Raw genomic sequence first — 22,312 nt, forward strand, 5'->3', positions numbered from 1 at the left:
GTTTTCAGACTTTCTCCTTGGGTCTGGAATCTTCTAAGAATGATTTTGACCTCAGGAATTTGGGGGTTGGACTGACCTGAGATCCTGGCCGTGGCCGTGCCACCCAGGGATGCAAAGGCTGATGGGGTGGGAATAAGCCCCAAGATTTCCCAGGGAGTGGATTGAGTACCTGGGTTGTACTGGATGCAAAGGATCAGGCAGAGGAAAGGTAAGCCTCGGAGCCCCAGAAAGAGGCTGTCAAGCCCCAGAAAGAGGCTGGTGGGTGTTGCAGGACCAGGGAAGTAGAGGGAGGTGAGGGTGGGGCCAGGTGCAGAAGCAGTGCTCCTGGGGCCCAAGGGAGGCACTAAGTTGGTCTGGGTGAAAAAGATCAGGAAGCAACACTGGCTCCCCCGGTGTCTGGGGCCCCAAGACTAGGAGTCGCACAGGGCCCAAACTAGGAGTAGAGGACAGCGGGGGAGATGGAAGGGTGAACGCGGCTGGGGGAGTCAAGGAGCGGAGGGCTGCGCGATAGACTTACCCCAAGAGAGGCCTGAGGGCAGAAGCTGTTTTTTTTTTTTAAAAAAGCCGAAAGCATTTTATTTTGCACACACTAAACATTTTTTCCAGTTAATTAATTATTTGATAACCACATACTTAGAAGCATTTCATTACAACAGCATTGACATATTCAATAAAATTTTCCTGAGCTAAGGTGCATCTCTTTCAAAACTGGCTCTAAATTTTTAGGTTTACAGTTGAAGTATTACAGTTATACAATATTGTAATCAGTATAAACCCTATAAGACATAAAATTAAATGAGGTTTTGCCTTTAAAAAAGATCTCCATTTCATTATTAAAATACACAGCTTCATGCAGAAAAATTCATTTGCAGTACAATTGACATTAACGTGTTTGCACATGCATTACTAATCTATATGTATCTGATCATTACTAGTGACAGTCGGTTACTTTCTGAGCTCCTTAGTATCTAAGAATGGATATAAAGTCATCAGGTAGATTTCAATGGTAATGTTTTTCACATCTAATTATTATGTTTTAGTCATTATTTTTTATATTTTTAATAAATACATGATTAGAAGAAGCATTTACAGATTTAACATATTCAGTAAGACACTCACGAGCAAGAGTACATCTCTTTCACAAGTGGGTGCAAGTTTCTAGGTTCACAATTGAGTTAATACAGTTACACAATATTGAACTCAGTATAAGCCCTGTAGGACATAAAATTGAATGAGTTTTTTAACCTTTAAAAAAGATCTCCATTTCGTTTTAGAATATATTGTTCCTTGCAGAAAGACTCATTGTTTTTGCTACTAACACTGAGATGTTGGCACATGCATCTCTAATCTGTATGCATCTGACAATTACTAGTCATAATCTGTTGCTCTTGGATCCTTGGCACCTGTGTATGTCTATGATGTCATCGAGTAGATTTCAATGGTAATTTTTATCACCTCTACTAATTAGCATGATGTAAATTTCCATGCTTCCTCCTCAAATATAATACATTTTTAAAAATTCGTTGATTTTTTTTTATGTGTGTGTACATCACACAGAACATCCCAAACCATCTTATTCAACTATACACCCGATTCTCAGATGGTACCCTCCCATAGCCTCCCTCCCCCAACTAGAGCCCTTATACTATGATATCCCTGCTCCTGTCTACTGTGTTGTTGGCACCCTAGCCAGTCCCCACTATTTGCCCTTCTGGTGGATCTAGTCAGCCTATCTTGAGGTCTTTGTTTTAGGAGGGTCAGCTGTTCCTCTTCTATCAGCAATCAGTTGTCAATACTCCTTTAGATAAGATTAGGGTCTACTGTTCATTTTCCTAGTTCTATGCTGGATTACTATTTAGGAGTCTCTTTGGTAACCCTGGCCAACAACTCATAAGAAGGTATCTCCTATCTGGCATTATTGCTTGTTATGTAGCCTTTAGCTATGCATATGGACTCTTAAGAAATTATATTGACCCCTTTTATCTTTGGCTATACTTTCCCGTTGGATGCTTAAGGCCATAGAATTGGCCCAGATAAAGCAATTTATTTTTACTCTTAAGGTCATTTGAGGATCTGTTCCTCAAAGGTCACATGGGCTTGGGAGGAGCCCCTGGCTCCTTTCTTTTACCAGTTTCCCCTATGTGAAGATAAGTCAAAGGTCCTGCTCCATCATGGTTGGCTTTGCTTGGAAGCATGGAGTAAATGATTCCTCTGCGTTGACCCTCCTCTTTGTAGACTGGACACTGGTTCAAGTCCATCTCATGGGGTCTCCTCAGCCCCTTGACTAAGAGGACAGGTGACCCATCACAAATTGCAGGACAGTTTGAGAGATGCTCATAATCCCCTGGAACTAGTCGACCTAGGAGGGCAAGGAGCAAAAACTGTCCTTTATGTCCCTCTGACCAAATTAGTATAGGCCTCAAAGTATGTCTGTTAAACATCTAAGACGGTTAGTTCCACCAGTCTGGTACTTTTAATTACTGTGTGTCATGTAGATAAATCTTGGGCAAAGACCAATTGTTTTCAGATAAACCTTACCTAGACATATATTTCTTCATCTGCTATGTATAATTTGTCAGTAGGTTGTAGGAGTAATATGGTTCCCTCTGGTTTTCAAAACTAGCTAGGCATTATTTATCTCTTGCATTTTATCACCCCTCCATCATGGTTTTCCCACTTAAGGTACCCCCATTCTCCCCCTTTCTCCCTTAATAATAACCTTCTCCTATGGTCCTACCTCTCTTGAGCTCCTTCTTTACCCTTTATCCCCTAGGTTCCTTGTATACCCTTCCCTCCCCCCACCCTTAAACTAACCCAAGTTTTATCCATATCTTCCTTATTAATGTCTGTTCCCTACTGTTCTTCTCTTGCAGGTTCTTTCTTTTCCTTTACCTCCCTGGTTCCTTTCCAATCCTGGTTCCTGTACTTATGTCTGGTTACATACTCACTTATCAGGGTTTGGTTTTAGGATCCACATATGAGGGAGAACATATGTCGATTTTTTTTTCTGAGTCTGTGTTATTTCACTTAGTATAACAGTTTCTAGTTCCATCCATTTACCTGCAAACTTAATGATTTCATCTTTCTTTATTGTCGAATAATACTCCATTGTATAAATGAACCACATTTTCATTATCCACTCGTCAACTGGTGGAACACTTAGCTATTGTGAAAAGAGCAGCAACAAACATGGATGTACAAGTGTCTCTGCAATAGGACGAGTTCTTGGGTATATGCCAAGTAGTGGTATAACTGGATCAAATGGTAGGTTCATTTGTAGTTTTTTAAGAGTTCTCCACACTGCATTCCATAGGGGTTGAACCAGTTTGCAGCCCCAACAGCAGTGGATGAGTGTTCCCCTTTTCCCACATTTTCTCCAACATTTGGTATCATTTGTTCTCTTGATCTTAGCAAGTCTGACTGCGGTAAGATGAAATCTTAAAATGGTTTTAATTTGCATTTCCCTAATTATTAGTGATTTGAACGTCTTTTAAGATGCTTCATAGCCATCTTTACTTCTTCTTTTGAGAACTCTCTGTTCAACTCCTTAGTCCGTCTCTCAATTGGATTGCTTCTTCTCTTGATTCTCTGTTTTTTGAGTTTGTTACATATTTTGGATATTAAACCTCTGTCAGATGTGTCGCTGGTAAAGATTTTCTCCCATTCTGTGGGTTTCCTGTTCGCTTCCCTGGTTACCTCCTTTGATGTACAGAAGCTTTTGGTTTAATGATGTCCCATTTGTTAATTCTTGCCCTTCTTTCCTCAGCAATTGATATCCAGTTTAGAAAATCCTTTCCTACAGCTATACCTTGTAAGTTTTTCCCAATGTTTTCTTCTAACAGTTTCAGAGTTTCAGGCTTTACATTGAGGTCTTTGATCCATTTGGAATTGACTTTTGTGCTGGGTGAAAGATATGGGTTTAGTTTCATTCTTCTACAGGTGGAGATCGAGTTTTGCCAGGACCTTTTGCTGCGCATGCTGTCTTTCCTCCACTGAATATTTTTGGCCCCTTTGTCAAATATCAGGTGGCTGATATTGAATGTACTCATATTTGGGTCTTCAGTTTTGTTCCATTGATTTATGGGTCTATATTTGTACCAGTGCCATGTTGTTTTTTATGACTATAGCTCTGTAATAGAGCTTAAAATCCAGTGTAGTAATCCCCCAGGCATTGCTCTTAGTGCTCAGGGTTCTTTTGGCTATCCTAGGTCTTTTGTGCTTCCATATGGAACTTAGGATGGTTTTTTCCAATTCTGTGAAAAATGTCATTGGGATTTTGATTGGCATTGCGTTGAATCTATAAATGACTTTTGATAGGATGGTCATTTTCACAGTATTAATTCTTCCAATCCATGAGCATGGAGGTCCTTCTGTCTTCTGATGTCTTCCTCAGTCTCTTTCTTTAATGATTTAAAATTTTCATTAGCTCTTTAATGTCTTTGGTCAGGTTTATTCCAAGGTATTTTATTTTTTTTTGTGGCTATTTTTTGTGGATTAATTTTGTAACCTGCCACTTTACTGAGCGTGTTAATAATTTCTAGGAGTTTTCCGGTGGAATTTTTGGCATCTCTTAGATAGTATAATATATCATCTGCAAAAAGGGATACTTTGATCTCTTCTTTTCCAATTATCACTCCTTTAATTTCCTGTTCTTATTGCTCTTGCAAGAGTTTCAAGCACTATGTTAAAGAGAAGTGGAGATCGTGGACAGCTTTGTCTGGTTCCTGATTTCAACAGGAATGTGTTCAGTTTTTCTCCATTTAGAATGATGTTAGCTTTGGGTTTGTTGTATATGGCTTTAATTATGTTGAGGTATGTTCCCTTCAGTCCAGTTCCCTCTAGGACTTTGAACATAAATGTGTGTTGAATTTTGTCAAAGGCCTTCTCTGCAACTGTTGAGATCACCATGTGGTGCTTGTCTTTGAGCCCATTTATATGATTTATGATGTTTATTTACTTCCGTATATTGAACCATCCCTACATCTCTGGGATAACGCCAACATGATCATGGTGGATGATCCTTTCGATGTGTGTCTGTATGCGGTTTGCAAGTATTTTGTTGAGATTTTTGCATCTATGTTCATTAAGAATATGGGTCTATAGTTTTCTTTTTTTGGTTGTATCTTTACCTGGCTTTGGTATTAGAGTGATGCTGGCTTCCTAGAAGGACTTTGGAAGTTCTCCCTCCATTTGTATCTTTTTGAATAAATTAAGTAGTATTGGATGTAGATCTTTAAATGTCTGATAAAATTCTGCTGTAAATCCATGTGGTCCTGGGCTTTTTTAGGTTGGGAGGTTTTGTATTACTGTTTCAATATCTTTTTGTGTTTTAGGTCTGTTTAAGCTGTTAATCTCTTCTTGGTTTAGTTTTGGTGGTTCCTATGCCTTTAGATATACATCCATTTCTTTTAGGTTTTCAAATTTAGTAGGATATAGGTTTTTAAAGTATTCCCTTAAAATGTTCTGTATCTTTCTGGTGTCTCTTGTGATGTTTCCCCTTTCATCTCTGATTTTGTGGATTTGGATTTGCTCTTTCTTTCTTTTGGTTAACTGGGATAAGGCTCTGTCTATCTTGGTTAGCTTTTCAAAGAACCAGCTCTTGGATTCATTGATTCTTTGTATTGCTGTCTTTGTTTCTATTTCATTAATTTCTGCTCTGATTTTTGTTATTTGTTCTTGTCTGCTGCTTTTGGGTTTCATTTGATGTTGTTTTTTAAGTGTGTTGAGTTGCAACATTAACTCATTTATTTGTGTTCTTTCCGATTTTTTGGTGTAGGCACTTAGAGCTATAAACTTCCCTCTAAGGACCACTTTCAGTATGTCCCAGAGGTTTTGTTCTGTTATGTTGTCCTTTTCATTTATATCCAGGAATACTTTTATTTCTTTCTTAATTTCTCTTTTGACCCATTCATCATTCGAGAGTGTGTTGTTTAATCTCCATATGTTCATGTCGTGATTAGGGCTTCTTCTGGTGTTGATTGTAAGCTTTTGCATTGTGGTCTGATAAAATGTATGGAATTATTTCAGTCTTTTTGTTTTTGTTGAGCTTTGATTTGTGCCCCAGTATATGATCGATTTTGGAGAAGGTTCCATGGGGTGCTGAGTAGAAAGTATGTCCTTTGGTGCTTGGGTGGAACACTTGGTAGATGTTTGTTAAGTCCATTTGATATATGACATTGTTTAATTCAGATGTCTCTCTGTTAACTCTCTGCCCTGTTGACCTATCTAATGGAGACAGTGGGCTATTCGAAGTCTTCTACTATTAATGAATTGGGATTAATCTGGGTCTTAATGTCCTGTAGTATTGTTTTTATGAAGTTGGGTGCACCAGAGTTTGGTGAATATATGTTCATTATTGTAATATCTTCTTGATTTATTGTTCCTTTGATCAGAATGAAGTGGCCCTCTTGATCTCTTCTGATTAGTTTTAGTTTAAAGTCTATTTTGTCAGATATAAAATTGCTATACCTGCTTTTTTCTTAGTACCATTAGTTTGGTATATTTTTTTCCATCCTTTCATTTTAAGATAGTTTCTATCTTTGAAAGTGAGATGGATTTCTTGCAGACAACAAAAGGATAGGTTTTGTTTCTTAACCCATTCACCTAATCTGTGTTTTGACTGGGGAGGTCAGTCCGTTAATATTTAAAGTTATTAATGAAAGATGAGTATTGAATCCTGTCATTTTTATTTCTGTTATGTTCATGATGTAGCTGTACTTTTCCACAGTTATATCTTCACTGCATTTCTTTCCACAACACCTTGAATATAGTCATTCCTTTCTTCAGCTCTTTGTATTGTTTCCAGAACTCTCTGAAGGGCTGGTTTTGTGGACATGAATTCCTTCAGTCTGTTTATGTCATGGAAGATTTTTCTTTCCCCTTCGACTATAATAGACATTTTGGCTGGGTATAGTAGTGTGGTTTGTCATGTTTTGTCATTTAGAACTGGGAATACTTTAGTCCAGGCTTTTCTGGCTTTCATAGTTTGCACTGAAAGTCAGCTGTAATCCTGAAGCGTTTTACTTTATATGTGACTTGTTGTTTCCCTTTTGCAGCTTTCAGTATTGTCTCTCTCTCTCTCTCTCTCTTTTGTTTACGTTTAGTGTTTTTACTACGGTGTGCTGTGGAGAGTTTCCTTTCTGGTCCTGTCTGTTTGGTGTTCTATATGCTTCTTGTATTTGTATGGGCATGTCTTTCTTTAATTTTGGGAAATTTCCTTCCACGATTCTGTTGAAGATCTGGTCCATGCTGTTATCTTGGAATTCTTCTCCTTCCTGTATGTCTATGATTTGTAAGTTTGGTCTTTTTATGATGTTACAGAATTCCTGCATATTCCATTCTTATGATTTCTTAAATTTTTCATACTCTTTGCTTGAGAGGCCTAGTTCGTCCACTTTGTCTTCCAGTCTTGATATTCTGTTTTCCATTTCGTTCGTCCTATTGGTGAGGCGTTCTCCTGTCGTTTCTAATTGGCTTACTGAGTGTTTCACTTCCTTTTTCATTGCAGCCTCATTATTCTTCAATATTTCTAGCTCTTTTCTGAATTCATCCAGAAGTTTATCCCTATCTTCCTCAGTTCTTTGATTTCTTTTTGTATTCTTTAAATTCACTGAATTCTTTTATTATGTTTATAGTTGTTATTTTGAGTTCCATGTCCTGCATTATCTCTAGGGGATCCTTATTGTACTCCTCTAGAGAACTCTTGGTATTTGTTTGGGATATGTTTTTTTGGTTTTTCATGTTATTATTTTTTCCCTGTGATTTTGACATGTGAATTTCTTCTGTAGTTTCTGATTCTTGTGCGAGACTAAATGCTTCATGTTTAGGTCTGCTTCTTTTTGTGAACTTTATGTGTCTTTGTGGTGTACTTTTTGGGCATGAAAGGCTGGTTCCTCTAAGCTTCCAGTTCTCTGTTTTGATTTTATATTGGACCTGCCAGATTGCTTTTGTCTTCAGGAGTTCCCACAGAGGCCCAAGTCAGATGAGGATCAGATGCTCTCAGGCCTTCTTGTAAGGTCTGGATCCCTCCAGGGTAGATTTTGGCCTCAGGAATTTGGGGGTTGGACTGGCCTCGGAGCTGGGCCCAGGAAAGATGCTGGTCTAGGGCAGCTGGTAGTCATGCCTCCCAGAGATGCAAAGGAAGATGGGGGTGGCCGGCAGTCCCAAGGGCCCCTGTGGACTGTACTGAGGAGCTGGGTTGGTGTGGATGCAAAGGACCAGGAAGAGGAAAGGTCAGCCCATGTGTCCAGGATAGAGGCTCGTAAGTTGTGCAGACCCAGGGAGGCAGATGGAGATGAAGGCAGGGCCAGGCTCAGAAACAGTGCTCCTGGGGACCTGAGAAGGAACTGAGTTGGTCTGGATGCACAGGATCAGGAAGCAGTGGTGGTTCCCCAGGTTTCTGGAGTGCCAAGACAAGGAATGGGACAGGACCCAGGATAGGAGGAGAGAGTGGCGGGCGTGATGGGAGGGTGAGTAAGGCTGGGGGAATCAAGGGGTGGAGGGCCAATGGACCTACCCAGGAGAGAGAAGCCTAGGCGGTCAGAGAGAGGCCTGAGGGTCCTGTGGGCCCAGGGAAGCATAGTGCTAAATAAAATATTTTTTAAAAACATAATCAGTACAGTACTAATTGTCATAATAGTTTTGTGCAGTTTTTTCCCACAACATCAGTAAACTGATGAATTTAGGGGGTATCTGTAGTGCTTTTGAAAATGATTTTGGGATCTACAGAAGTGAAGAAATACTTTGGAATAGTTCACCAACTGTTTACAGACTTCAGAAAATAGTCTTCTTCCTTTTTACTAACAGAAGCAGACATTTGTATCATCAGATTCATGTATTTTCCTATATTACATCAGCATTATTCTAGGGATATTTATATAATCTAAGAGGTTTTGCAGTCCTGCTTTTCTGTTCAATGTGCTCAGCGTTTTTCAGTATGAAAGCTCCTGCTGTGATATACTTGAACACAAATTGGTTTTCCAAACTGAAAACCTAGATTCACATTCTACCTTAACCATTTACTAGACTATAACTTAAGTCAACTTTTCTTTGTTCTAGTCCTTTTTATGTCACTATGTAAAACATCTGAAAGAAGCAATATTAAAGGAGGAAAGATTTATTTCACCTCACAGTTTCAGAGCTTTAAATGTTCAAGGTTGTCTGGATTCAGTGCCTTGGACCTAAGATGAGGCACAACATAATGGCAGTGGGGATATGGTCAGGAAGAAGAGACGAGACAGGAAGGGGGCAGAACAAAGTAGAATCCCAAGGACACACTCTCAGTGACCCAGGCGGATCTCAACCTTCCAGAATGTCTCACAGCACCTTCCAGGATAGCACACAAGTCTGTAGAAGGCACTTCATCTCCAAGCATAACAATTACCTTACTAGTTCTCAGTGGCTAAGGTGCTGTTGTCACCTTCAGCAGCAGTGGTGGTGTGTGGCACACATTGGTGCTTTTCCTCTTCTGTTGATTGTTGATTAGCAGAGAGAATTCATATGCAAAGGAGATTTGGTAGTGTTATAAAAGAAATAAGCTGTGTGTTTATATATCAACTGTCTTATGTTTATTATGTGTAAACTCTAAGAGACATTTAACACCCATCTTGACAACACCCTGGCCCAGAGCAGGCTGAAATGAACTGCATAAAGCTCTGTAGTTCTGATTCTTTTTTTAAAAAATTTCCTTTAGTGATGGTATTTGGATTGTTTTTTTTTTTTTTTTTTTACTACATAAATTGCTAAAGTATATTTGGCAAATAAAGAGAATCCGGCATTGTAGTATTAGCTGCATTAACATTTGATATGCTCCTTTCTACTCTTTTGTTTCCCCCTGGGCATAGAGTAATTTAATTTTGTTTGCTTTTATCATTCTGACTGTACTTAGAGGGCATGCATGTTTGATGAAGTCTGTGCATGGAGGGAAGGTGGCAGAAGCTCCCCCAAAAGAATATCTGGTTTCTGGTATGGGGCTGTTCCTATGATCCAGGGTTCTCCCCTTCACCTGCATTTCTGTATCCTCCACGTCAAGAGGAAAGGACACTCCTGACCCCATCTGGAATTCTGTTCTTCAAGACATGTTCATTCACTTTGCCTTGCTCAGAGGTTATTTATCCAGATTCTCTTGTGAGTGCATAGATGGGGATTTATTCAGTCTATTTCTAACATTGCTTGCTACCTCTACATGTAAATGATAACATAGCTAGTATAAAACTGTGATCTATAACCATCCTCATCTTCTTGACTAATATTCCATGAAAAATAAGCATCATGATTTAACTGGGTATTAGACACCAAGGTGATTCCAAACCTTTGTACCATGTGGTGCAGCATGAGATATTTCCACTGACTATCCTTTCCCAACCTCATGTGTTCATGAAATCTTTCTTCAAATAATGACTTGCAGAGCTCTGTTCTTCAGTTGTCCCTTTAGGAAGTGTTGATAAGCAGGTCACTCTATTTTCTTCTGGCATTTTATTTTAGTCTGTAGAAAATCTGAGTCCTGCCTGGTTTTTTTGTTCCTCATCACTAGCTTATATTTGTATAGCATCTTCTTTATGACTGTTCTAAAAATTGCAAAGGCAGACAAAAACGTCTGTGCATATGTATAGTCAGAAAACATGTAGCTTGCCGTGTCAGATGCAAAGGTGCAGCAGGAATGCAGGGGCAGACAGAGCAGCTTGCCTCAAGAGCTGCATCCCAGGTCTTGCTCTGTATGAAGATAACAGGTAAAAGAGCCCTTTTCTATTTTCAGTGGCCAGTGGGCATGTAATATGTGGGCCCTCAGTTATATTATCCAGTCTGCCTTCTGAAAGTGTACCACCACCACCATAGACAAGCCAGTACACCAACGTATGGCCCTAATGTGGGCAGGACAAGGAACTGTTCCTAGCTGCACTTCTGTCTTCAGACTGCTTGAGTATCTTAAGTGGAAGCAGCTCGCACTGGCAGAACTTAAAAGCCAAGGGTCTTTGTTTTCTAAGTATTCTGAACTCAGTGTCTTTCCATTTGTTCTACTCTTCATTGGTGCTGGGTGTATTCCCTCTGGGTAAGCAAACACCTTCTCTGCCCTCAGTGGCACCAGAATAATTTGTTATTAACCTACAGAACTTAAGATTTTCAGCTTCTATACTGTGTCAGAGGTAGCTAATGTGAGATAATGATATTGATTTGACCTAATTCAATTTACTTCACTTTCTTAATAGGTCTAACTGTGCTGAGAATATCCGCAAACACATTTTACACACTGGCAAACACGAAGGCGTCAAGATGTACAACTGCCCAAAATGCGACTATGGAACAAATGTCCCAGTGGAATTCCGAAACCACTTGAAAGAACAGCATCCTGACATTGAGAACCCTGACCTCGCGTACTTGCATGCTGGTAAGGATGGAAACTATAACAGATCTTATTTCATCCACCCCAGTGGTCATGATGCTGTTGGACAACACTGTAACTTATTCCAGTGAGTGCAGTGTATGATGGAGTCTGCTTCTGGCCCTCTACAAAAGCTCATCTCACTCTCGCCACTCTGCTGTAGAAACAGTCCTTTCACCCATGTACACATCTGATGGTATTATTATCCTGGGATAACAAAGTCAGTAGCGAATATTTAAATCATAGTAAAACTAATAGAGTTCATTGAGCTTCATATTTTTATTAGTTGGAAAAATGTAACTTTTTCAATATGTTTGTGGCTTTTTTTTTTTATTCGTTTTTTGGGTTTTTTTTTTGTTTGGTTGGTCTTTTTTGTTTTGAGACAGGGTCTCCCTATAGCCCCATCTGGCCTAGAACTCACTATGTAGACCAAGCTGGATTAAAGATGTGCGCCACCACACCTGGCTGTGGTTTAAAATTTTATGCCTTATATTTTGTACTACTGTTTTCCTTTTAAAAAACTGAAAATGAGCAGAATGCAACTGAGGAAGTAACTCCAGCAGCTCAAGGTTCTCACTTTCTAGAAGTGAGGAGAAATGTGCCTGGTGATGGTGCAGATACCATATTGTTCTTGCCAGGCATGATGGAAGATATTAGATAGAGCAACAATCACAGGTGAAACAAACTGACTCCTGTCACTCAGCTTTCCGTGTAACTGAAAAATGTCCCTGAGTATAGCATCTTCCAGAATGACAAGGAAACATTGTGTTAATTGCATGAGGGTTCTGTTTAAGGACGTATCTAACCCTAAAGTCAATTTAAAGAAGTTTCCTCTGATGTGACACTGATAGCACCATTTGCCAACACTGCTAGTGGATCCTGGTCTGCTAAAAATGGTATCTGGTCACCTCTGCCTCTTTCTTCGGCTATGCTTTCTTCTGGCATAGTTGCTTTGCCAAGTCTGGGATTTCTTAGGTATTCATCTATGAGGAAGCCAGGGAACAGGACCGTTAGTAGAGCTGTTAGGTCAGGGTGCTCCGTGGGTAGGATTGTAGGCAGGGGTGGTGAAAATGAACTCCATCTTTGTGAAAGCCTAAGGAAGTCCAACTACAAACACAAGGCTGTTCTCAAAGTATGCACTTGTGCATATGATCACATTGGTGAGTAATATTAATTAGACTGATATTTTAAGACATCTGACAACATGTGAATATACCTAGGTTGATGCTCTTGTGTTTTATTTTTTATTCAGACTTCTCAATTTTAAATCATTCATGGCCGGGCGTGGTGGCGCATGCCTGTAGTCCCAGCACTTGGGAGGCAGAGGCAGGCGGATCTCTGTGAGTTCAAGGCCAGCCTGGTCTACATAGTGAGTTCCAGGACAGCTGGGGCTACAGGGAGACCCTGCTTCAAACAAACAAACTAACAAACAAACCAGCTGCAATGAGAAAAAAAAAATGAAAAAAAAAAAATCATTCATATGATCCATGTTTTGAAATAATGGTAGGATGCCTAATATAGTTATCTCTGTTACACACAGGACTGTTAGGGCACAAACAAAAGCAAAGGTCTCTACTTTTCCCATTTTAACCACGTTATTATACTACAAGCTTTCAAAATGGTTTATTAGCTATAACTAATTCACATAAATAGATAAAGTACAGTTGGACTATCCTGGCCACCCTACGTGTGGTCTCTTCAGCAGCAAGAAAGCAGCACAGGGAAATACTGCTCTAGGAAGAGGGGTGAATATATGTACTACTCTGCCTGGAGGGTCAACAGAGCTCTCTCTGCCAGTTGCAGTTGTTCTTCTGCTTCCCAGAGGCAGACTGGCCTCTCTGTCTCCTTGGCATTGTCCCAATTAGATGGGCTATCTACCTGAGGTCAAGTTCCAGACAAACAACAAAGATAAGGGGAAGCTCATTGTAGACAGGAGCTTTGTGTCCATTTATGTACTGGACTAAAAGGGCAGACTGCACATTCTCTGTGCTAGTGACACCAAATGCTGCTTGGTGAGAGACTTTGAAGTCCTGTTGGCTGTGGGACAAAGTTTTAAAAAAAATTCATCCTACTTTCTTGTGAGGCTCTTGAGTGGATTGGCCAGGTTTTCTCTTTAAATTAGTGTACTTGTATTAGGAGCATTTTTCTACATGAATCATACAGAGTAGCCAAGTGTTTTCACAGCAGGAGTCTGTGTGACACATGAGGCTATTGACTGTCAGTTCTCTGTGCATGACAATAACTCTCTCAGTCATATTTTGCTTTGATGTTTTTAGCTCATTAAGGAAAAACTGTTAAAAAGTGAAGATTTTCAACTGATTTTTTATAAACCTTGTAATTCTGAATCATCTGTGGTATATAATAGTATGATATTTGAATCACACTGTACCTGCTCTGATCCATGACGATGAGTGGTGGCATCAGGTAAACAACAATGGAACTCTAGTATCCTGAAGTGGCAGAAGTCAAGGGGGTTGGTCTTTATGGATGTTCTTAGCTCCTTTCTCTAAAATTTGTATTATCAGTGGACTAAGGGTTTGGTAAGCCACAGTTCATTGAAGTATGTTATGCAGTTCTTTTAATGAAAGCTTGATTATGCCCACCTTCACCCCTGTTTGCTTTTTGATTTTGTTTTTTGTTTTTTTGTTTTGGTTTTTTTTTTTTTTTTTTTTTTGTTTTTTTGTTTTTTTTTTTTTTTTTTTTTGGTTCTGATAGAAGGTGCTGCTAAGATATCTAAAAGCGCATTTGATGGAAATCAAATAAATCACAACGGTAAAAAAATGACCACAAATAGTGTGGTTTATGGTGTTTTAAATTTTAGTTGAGGTAGTGTTTTTAATCTTATCTATTGAAATAGGCATATTTTTATTTAAGAGCAGTTAGTTCTGCAGAAGTTTTTGATCGTGCATTTCTTCCTGGGTCTACCCTGGTATGGGCCATACTATAGAGGTGATATAATATGCAGAGTATCCCCTACTATGGGCATACTATAGGGGTGATAATATAAATAGACCTCCCTGGTAACCTGATTCAGTTTCCAGTGCCACTTTATAAGATTGGGCAAATTTGAACATAGATGAGGTTCAAATTCCTTCTCAATGAATTTGAAGTTGAATGAATTGTGCCTAGTCTTCCTGGCTCTGTCTGTCTTTCTACAGGCTTGGACTTTGGGTAGGAAAAGTAGTAAGTTTATCATTCCTCTAAGATTCAGTAGTGACCTCCACTGCACAGTGTTGTCTGATCTGAATGAGTCACACTGTGCAAACTGTCTAACCTGGTGACACTTTGCATAAGTAGCTGCTTGGTTTGTTTCTTCAGTTTGACAGAAGTTTGTTATTGTTTTTTTAATTCCTTTCAGGAACTAGTAGAATTATTTTCATACTGTTTTTCCATTTGTTTGTTTTTAATCCTGTTTTAATAAACTGTTAGTGGAAAACTTTAATAGACATTTCCTATTACTGTAGATTAGTGTGTTTTCACACAGTAATATGATTTAATTCTGTTCATTTTGGCTTTTACATATCTTAAAGGTGTCACTAGGTACTTAGAACATTATTATGCTCATGTACATAAACTCACTCATGATGAGGGACATGTGTGTATCCTTTATAATTATGGCATGTTCCTTCTGTGTCTTACAGCAGTACCTCTTGCCATAATTCTGTCTTTCATGTTAGTCTAGCCACACTGGCTAACCCATATGCAGCATGTAGTTGTATGTTATTAATCTGGTGGGTCAGTGGTTATTTTTACATAAAATACTGCCTTTTACTTAGCATTTATATTTAATATAATTATTGATATATTCACTATAGTAAAAAACAAAACTACCAGGCAACAGTAGGCTATAAATCTCCTACTCATATCACTGGATGGACTAAGCCAGACATAAAAAAGTCTGTTATGAATAATCCCACTTGTATGAATGTAAACAGAGGCAGGATTGACCTCTGACTTTAGAATCAGAGTGTGTTTTCTCTTCTGAGAATCAGTTGCTAGAATAAAGCCCAGTGGTCCTTTGCTCATTCTGTTTCTTAACTGTAGGATTGGGTCAGACTTATGTTCAGCTAGAGAAAAATTTCCCAGAACTCTCCAATGAGCTGTGGTCTTTCTGTACCTGATTAAAGAAGCATACTGTCCACTTGTAGATTTCTAAAGGGGTGCACTTAGAGCTTTTGAGCTAGTGGGATGAGGTATTATATCAGTCCCCACAAAATTGACATCAGATTAAAAGTGGTCAGAATTCTTTGGTCATCATGTATTACTTTTTTTTATTATTTTGTGAAATCCATTCCCTCTCAAAAATTACTTTGTCTTTTATCTCTACAGTCTTAACATTTGCACTTCTGCTAACTTCTTAGCCATTAATCCACTACACTTTGAGAAAGAATCAGGGACGCAATTCAGTGACCACTCTGACTTCATGCATTAGTCTCTTTTCAGTGGTTATGATTTAGGATGCTATAAACACTTCTCAGAAAAGGGGGATGATGACAGAGAAAGTCACTAGAGGGGACAGAAAGCTTGCTATGGTTTAGGCCTGAGAAGACTTTTTTTTTAACTTTTAAAAAACTTTATTGAGAATTTCATACATACATATAAGGTGTTTTGATCAAATCCATGACCACTCCCTCCCCTCCAACACCTCCCATATCTCACCATCACTTTTTTCTGACTTTGTGTACTCACTCCTTTCTTCTTTCTTTCTTTCTTTCTTTCTTTCTTTCTTTCTTTCTTTCTCCTTCGAGCACCACACTGAGCACCAGTTGCCTTTTCTTTCTTTTCTTTCAGCGGGGCTTTTTGCTACTCTAAAACTACCCCCTCTGAAGAGGTAACCCTAAAATCTTTTAGGAATTAGATAAGGGCTCCCGAATACTTGTGACATTTTTGGCCTTTGGAACAGATTATTTTGCTAAGAGGCCCAAGGACATTTTGACTTTTAGCTAAGAAACTGGCTACTTTTCTTTGGGGTCTTTTTTACCCTGTCTAGCCAGTTCCTACCTCCTATTCTTATCACACCATCCTCTGAAGAGGTTACCCAAATTGCCAGTAAGGAATAGGGAGGCAGACTGCTCTGGCTTCTTCCATGCTGAATGCAGGGTGAGACAATTGGAGTACCCCTTCAGTGGGTCTATCTAAAAGACTCCCAAATTGCATAACTCTTATCTCTAAGGGGAAAAGAAAGTCCTTGAATCCTGAATAGGAGATGTGAAGGAGAAGTAAAAGCAAGAGTAATTAGCATTACAAGTTCTAGACAGGGAACTAGAAAAAAGTCTGAACAGGGCAATTTTCAAATGTTCATATGAGAGTCCACTGGAATTTCTTGACAAGGGTTTCCAAAAGCATCCCTCTATTTTGTTCCTCCTCATTTTTTCTTTTGTCTTCTAAGGCTGGACTGTAGAGTGATGGATTCAGGATTTGCTTTCAGGTATTTCGATAGCTGTTGGAGTGGTTAGAATTAGTGTCAGTTCCCTCTCAAAGGCTTCTAGATAGGGGGAGAAAACAAATTCATCCATCATTTTAGAACAATAGCAGGTGGTCTACCTTAATCTTTCTTATTTTTTTAATGTAGGCACTTAGAGCTATAAACTTCCCTCCAAGAACTGCTTTCAATGTGTCCCAGAGGTTTTGTTGTGTTGTATTGTCCTTTTTGTTTAGTTCCAGGAACACGAGATTTAAGCCTAATGTCAGGGAAGTGTAATCCCTTGAACTCTTAAAGAAATATAATGATGACTTTCCTGTTTGGTTATACTTTCCTTTTGGATATGTAAGACCATACAGCTGGCCCAAATAAATCAATTTATTTTTACACTTAAAGGTCATTTGAGGATCTGTTCCTCAGGGGTCACATGGGCTTGGGAGGAGCTCCTGGCTCCTTTCTTTTATTATTTCTATCTGTGTGAAGATAAGTCAAAGGTCCTGCTCAGTCATGTCTGGCTTCACTTGGAAGCATGAATGAGATGTTTCCTCTGAGTTGACCCTCCCTCAGAAGACTTGTTTTATACCAATTTCAAGTGACAGAATTGTAGAATTGCCTTTGCTGCTCCGCCCTTCATGCTATTGAAGTAGCTCTCATTACTCATGGATAGAGTCCCACCTAAAGCCCAGGATGATGTGGCCCTTTTCCTAGAGTGCTCATAGCACTACACTGAAACTCTTAGGTGGGTTTAGTTCTTTCACATTTCTGAGAAGCTGAGACTCGTGTCTATATTTTCTAAGATAGTGATGAACCCAGAGAGATTAAACATTAAGCCATGATATTGTCTGTTTCTTAATTTCCTTTATTTTTCTGCTGTTATACTTTTGTATTATATATAATTTTCTTTTCATTACCTCTGTATCTTAAGATATAATCATTTAAATAAGACATCAGATTATTATCTATACAGTGTAATATCATGTGGATTTACCATACTCTCTTTATAAATTTAGATTTTCATATTCTGTAAGTTAATTTTTACATTCTTTATAGCATTTTATTCAAATATACTTCATAGCACTTACAGCTTTTTTAAAAAAAAATAAATAATTTATTGAGAATTTCATACATGCATATAGGTGTTTTGATTAAATCCATGCCCACTCCCTCACCTCCAACTTCTCCCATATCTCCCCATCATTTTTTTCTGATAACTTCATGTGCTCTTTCTTCTTTGACTTATTTATTTTTATGCGGCTTTTGGCTACTTTAACATTCTCCCCTCTGAAGAGGTATCCCTAAAGTCTTTTAAGGATTAGCTGCAAGCTCCCAAATACTTTCAAGATTTTTGGCCTTTGGAACAGAGTATATTGCTAAGTATGTTGCCCAATTATAAATAATAGGACTTGGGAAGTTTACATGTTATCAAAATCCATATCCTTTGTCTCCCTTTCTAATTGTAACTAATTCAGAACTATTTAAACTACACTTATCTGATTTTTAAAATTATATCCAAGTTTATTCTTAGGTAGATTAAATATGATATTCCAAGCACTTGCTTAATCGATCACAGTTGAGGTAAAATAGTGCGCACCTTATTCAGATTTCCTGCCCCTCCTCAGCAGTCAAGTCTGTGTGGTGGGTTCTGCAGAGTCTTGGAGAAGGCAGTCCTTTCCCTGATTCTCTGCCCCTGTTTCCACCCTGTTTCTTTCATCCCTTTGTTAGTTGGAATGCTCTGGCACATGTCATGACATCTTGTACAATCATTTGTTTTATGAAAGAGTCCAAAACTCTCTGAGAAACCTGACAGTTTCTCATTGGTTCTCTCTTACAAAAACCAATTATTATTTCAAACACAAAAAGGAAGGAATTTTTTTCTGACATGATTGCCTTTGGTAAATCCGTGCTGACTCACTCCTATTAAATTGTACTTCTCCAAATGTATCATTAAACTCATCCATGAGTATCATCTCAAATTTATTTCCGAATATAGTTGCTAGACTTACAGGTCTATAATTTTCAGCCCCTCCCTCTTCTTTTTAACCTTCAGACTGGAGTCCTTGTTTTCTAGTCTCCTGGTTCTTTACCACTAACAAAAGACTTCCTAAAATCATTAACATTTCAAGGATGTCTTTTACCTAGTCATCAACCCTGAGTTCATTTACTGTTTTTCTTAGCTGCTGCCTGAGTCTTTGTTTCCCCTAAACTCAGTGTATATCTCTGTCACCTTCAGCTGTAGTCAGCCCTCTGTGTCCACTCTAGTATGGCGAATTTGATATTTTGATACTTGGCCTTTCTCTTTGCTCTGTCTGACTTTCATGCCTGTTGGAGTTCCTCAGTTTTGAAAGCACTATCAGATATGCTTTGTAGTCCATGAGTGAATACTATTGGAACAGCCTTTTTCATCAGTTTATTTTTTTAGTACTATAATTGGCATCCCAGGAAAATCCCATTCATGTATGTTTGTCAGTGAGCATATTATTTACTGATAAGTTAAGCAGACCTTGAGAACTCATCACAACTTATTTTAATCAATAATTCCTGAGGCTTTTCTTCAAACCCTTCTAATGATAAATCCTTAAATATTTTACACTTTATATGCTTGAGAATAAGTATGTTCACTTTAATGCTCCAGAACTGTGTACGAAAACCTCTTTATCTGCTTAGCACTTCGGAGTAGTAATGGAAACAGTTGCTATCTGCCTGGCACACCGTCTTCCTTCTCCCAGTGCTATAGGGTGGGGAGTCTGTGTACTGTGGAATCGACTACATCCAATCTAATTCCTTATGGCTTCCCATTTTAAGTGTCTAGTAACAGTGCTGCAGTATCCTGTTTGTCACAGTATCACATTGTGCCTTTTAATTACAAAGCAAGGAACAGTAATAATAGTGCCAAGCTTCTCACTAAACCATTAAACTTTCAAAAACAAACCTCTGATGAGTGTGAGTTCCAATTTAATTATTTTTAAAAATGGATCTTCAAGTAGTTAAGTTGCCTAAGGATAGATAACAAAAGTGGAGCTGAATCAGATCTATGACTTTATTCTAGAATGTTCCAACATGTAATCTTACATGTATAGGAACTTGGAACAATACCAGTTGATCAAATTCTTACCATGAAAAACTTTAAAAAATGGATGGCTTCAGATATCAGATTATCTGAGCATGTGTATTAGGAAGTAAAACTGCATGATAAGGTTTTAAAAGCCATAGTAAATAGTTTCGCATCAGTCCCTCTATTGCCTAATACAGACGCTGACTCAGGGTCAGAGGGAGGAAAGAGTAACAGGAGCTAGTGTTGGTATGGATTTGTTGAGGTGTGGGGCTCTGACTAAGTTCAACTGGCCACTGTCTCATTTCTCAGTTACAGCTATGGAGTGAGTTGCAGAGTATACAATTAGAATATGGCTTTTATTAGTATATCATGTGTCAGGAACTCCTTATAGGATTGGCTAGTCATAGACCTGAAAGACATAGACATGCATTCATTTAAACACTTTTGATGGATCTGAGGTCTTTGGGTCACAATGCTAATTGCTGACTATAGAATCTTAAAGAAAAACTTTTAAATGATATTTATATTTTTCACCAGAAGAAAGACAATACCCTCTTCTTTATTGGAAGCCTGTGTAATTCAGAGCCACAGGGAAACTCTTCAGGCACAAGGTGGTATGGTCACATCATCACAGATAAATTGAAGTTTATATCAGAACTAGCACCTGTAGCATTCTGTAACTCAATCCAAAAACAGAAAGAAAAAAAAAAGAAGAAAACAAAATTGTTACTTTATTCTCCATGAGAACTTCATCAAATATTTTTATTTATTTTCTATTGAGTTTTTCTACATTTCATATAATAGATCTTAATAAGATATAGATCCCCTCCCCCATCTTCACACTTCCATATGCCCCCCCACACCAGATTTCATGCATTCTGTCATATGTTAAGTCCTTTCTAGTCAAGCATTTGTACCCAGACATCCTTTGGTGTAAGTTCATCCACTGGAGTCTACTCAGTCTATCTAGAGTCTCTTCCCTCAAAGAAGATCTTTTCTCCCTCACCCAGTAGTAATCAGTTACCCATAATTCCTAGGCTAGGGTTTGAGCCTGCTGCCCATTTCCCTTGTTCTATACTGGGTTTTTCTCTGATTTAGTTGGCATGGGTCTTGTGCGTGCTGTCATCTTTGTTATAAATTCATATGAGCAAGTTCCTTTGCAGTGGCCTGAAAACCTCTGTTTCCTTATTTTTAGGCACCAATCCTGGCTCTTACAATCTTTCTGCCTCTTCTGCAATGATCTCTGAGCCATGGATGAGGTTTAATATAGGGTCTTAGCCAGCGACATGCATCCTGCAGTCTCTTATTCTCTAAAACTTAGCCAGATGTGGCTTTCTGTGTGTAATCACACTCTGGTGTATGCAGAAGCTTCACTGATGAGAGTTGAGGAATGTACCAGTATTCTCCCCACCCCCTGTTTTGCTGTGTTCCATGAGCCTTAGGTATAGAGGTTCAATTGTAGATATGTCATTTAGAGCTGGGCGTTTCTCAGATACATATTCTCTATGTGGCCACTGTGACTCTGTTATACCCTCCATCTATTGTAAAAAAGAAGCTTCTTTGATGAGTAGGGTAGCATATACTTGTCTGAAAATATAAGGATCCATATTTAGCATACAGTAAGAAATTTCATTTGTCTAGAGATATGACAGAGATAGGGTTTTTAATAAAATTTATGTCCTCTCCAGCCATCTGTATTTGACTGTGCTTACAGTGCCACCCATGAGTTCCCTCTCATTGAGAAGGCTTTAAGTCCAATTAGATAGCTGTTGATCGCCCCCCACCCCCCAGATAAAAGCGTGACTACTGCACCAATAGAGGTAATTTGCTGTGCCGGACCTTGTGGTTAATTACGCTTTAGAGCTGAGTTGGGCCATTGATTTTTCTCCCTTCAAAGTTTACATAGTATCCTCTAGAACTATGAGAGCTGGTCATCACAGAGAATTCTTCCAGGTTAGTTCCTGCTCCATTGTTCCAAGTCCTGTGTCTGAAGTATGTCCAGTCTTCGGCATTAGGGTCTTATGTTCAGGTTCTGGGAGGTATTCAAGGACTGTGGCAATAACCTGTGTTATTTTGGGAGATTCTTGGATGACCCTGACCAACAACTGGAAGGGAAGTTTCACCTGTCTGGCACTGTGTTCCTTGTTATATAGCCTTCAGGTATACAATACACATGCACTCATGTTCAGATATTGTATGTGTATTTTTCTGGGGAGTTTTGGGTTAATACATTTCCTTCTGGCATTTTATGCTACCTAAACTTTATCTCTCCTCTCTCTCTCCCTGTCTAACATTCCTCTTCCCTTCCCAGTTTAAGTGCCCCAATTTTTCCCTTGATAATACCTGTCTCCTATTACCCTCTCTTTCTTTATTTTTTTTATTTATTTATTTATTTATTTATTTATTTATTTATTTATTTATTATTTTTGGTCTTTTTGAGACAGGGTCTCCCTGTAGCCCC

At 38.7% G+C, this 22,312-nt stretch overlaps 1 protein-coding gene across 1 annotated transcript in view; it reads left to right on the plus strand.

Moving 5' to 3' along the window:
• Znf407 (zinc finger protein 407) overlaps positions 1 to 22,312 on the plus strand; it is a 501,268-nt gene that overhangs the window by 328,273 nt on the left and 150,683 nt on the right. The window contains exon 8 of the mRNA XM_008850672.3: positions 11,205 to 11,383. Within this exon, the coding sequence (XP_008848894.1) occupies positions 11,205 to 11,383 (179 nt within the window). The remainder of the gene's footprint in view (positions 1 to 11,204; positions 11,384 to 22,312) is intronic.

The sequence above is a fragment of the Nannospalax galili genome, unplaced genomic scaffold, assembly GCF_000622305.1.
Source record: "Nannospalax galili isolate Female #2095 unplaced genomic scaffold, S.galili_v1.0 scaffold243, whole genome shotgun sequence".
Lineage (NCBI taxonomy): Eukaryota > Metazoa > Chordata > Mammalia > Rodentia > Spalacidae > Nannospalax > Nannospalax galili.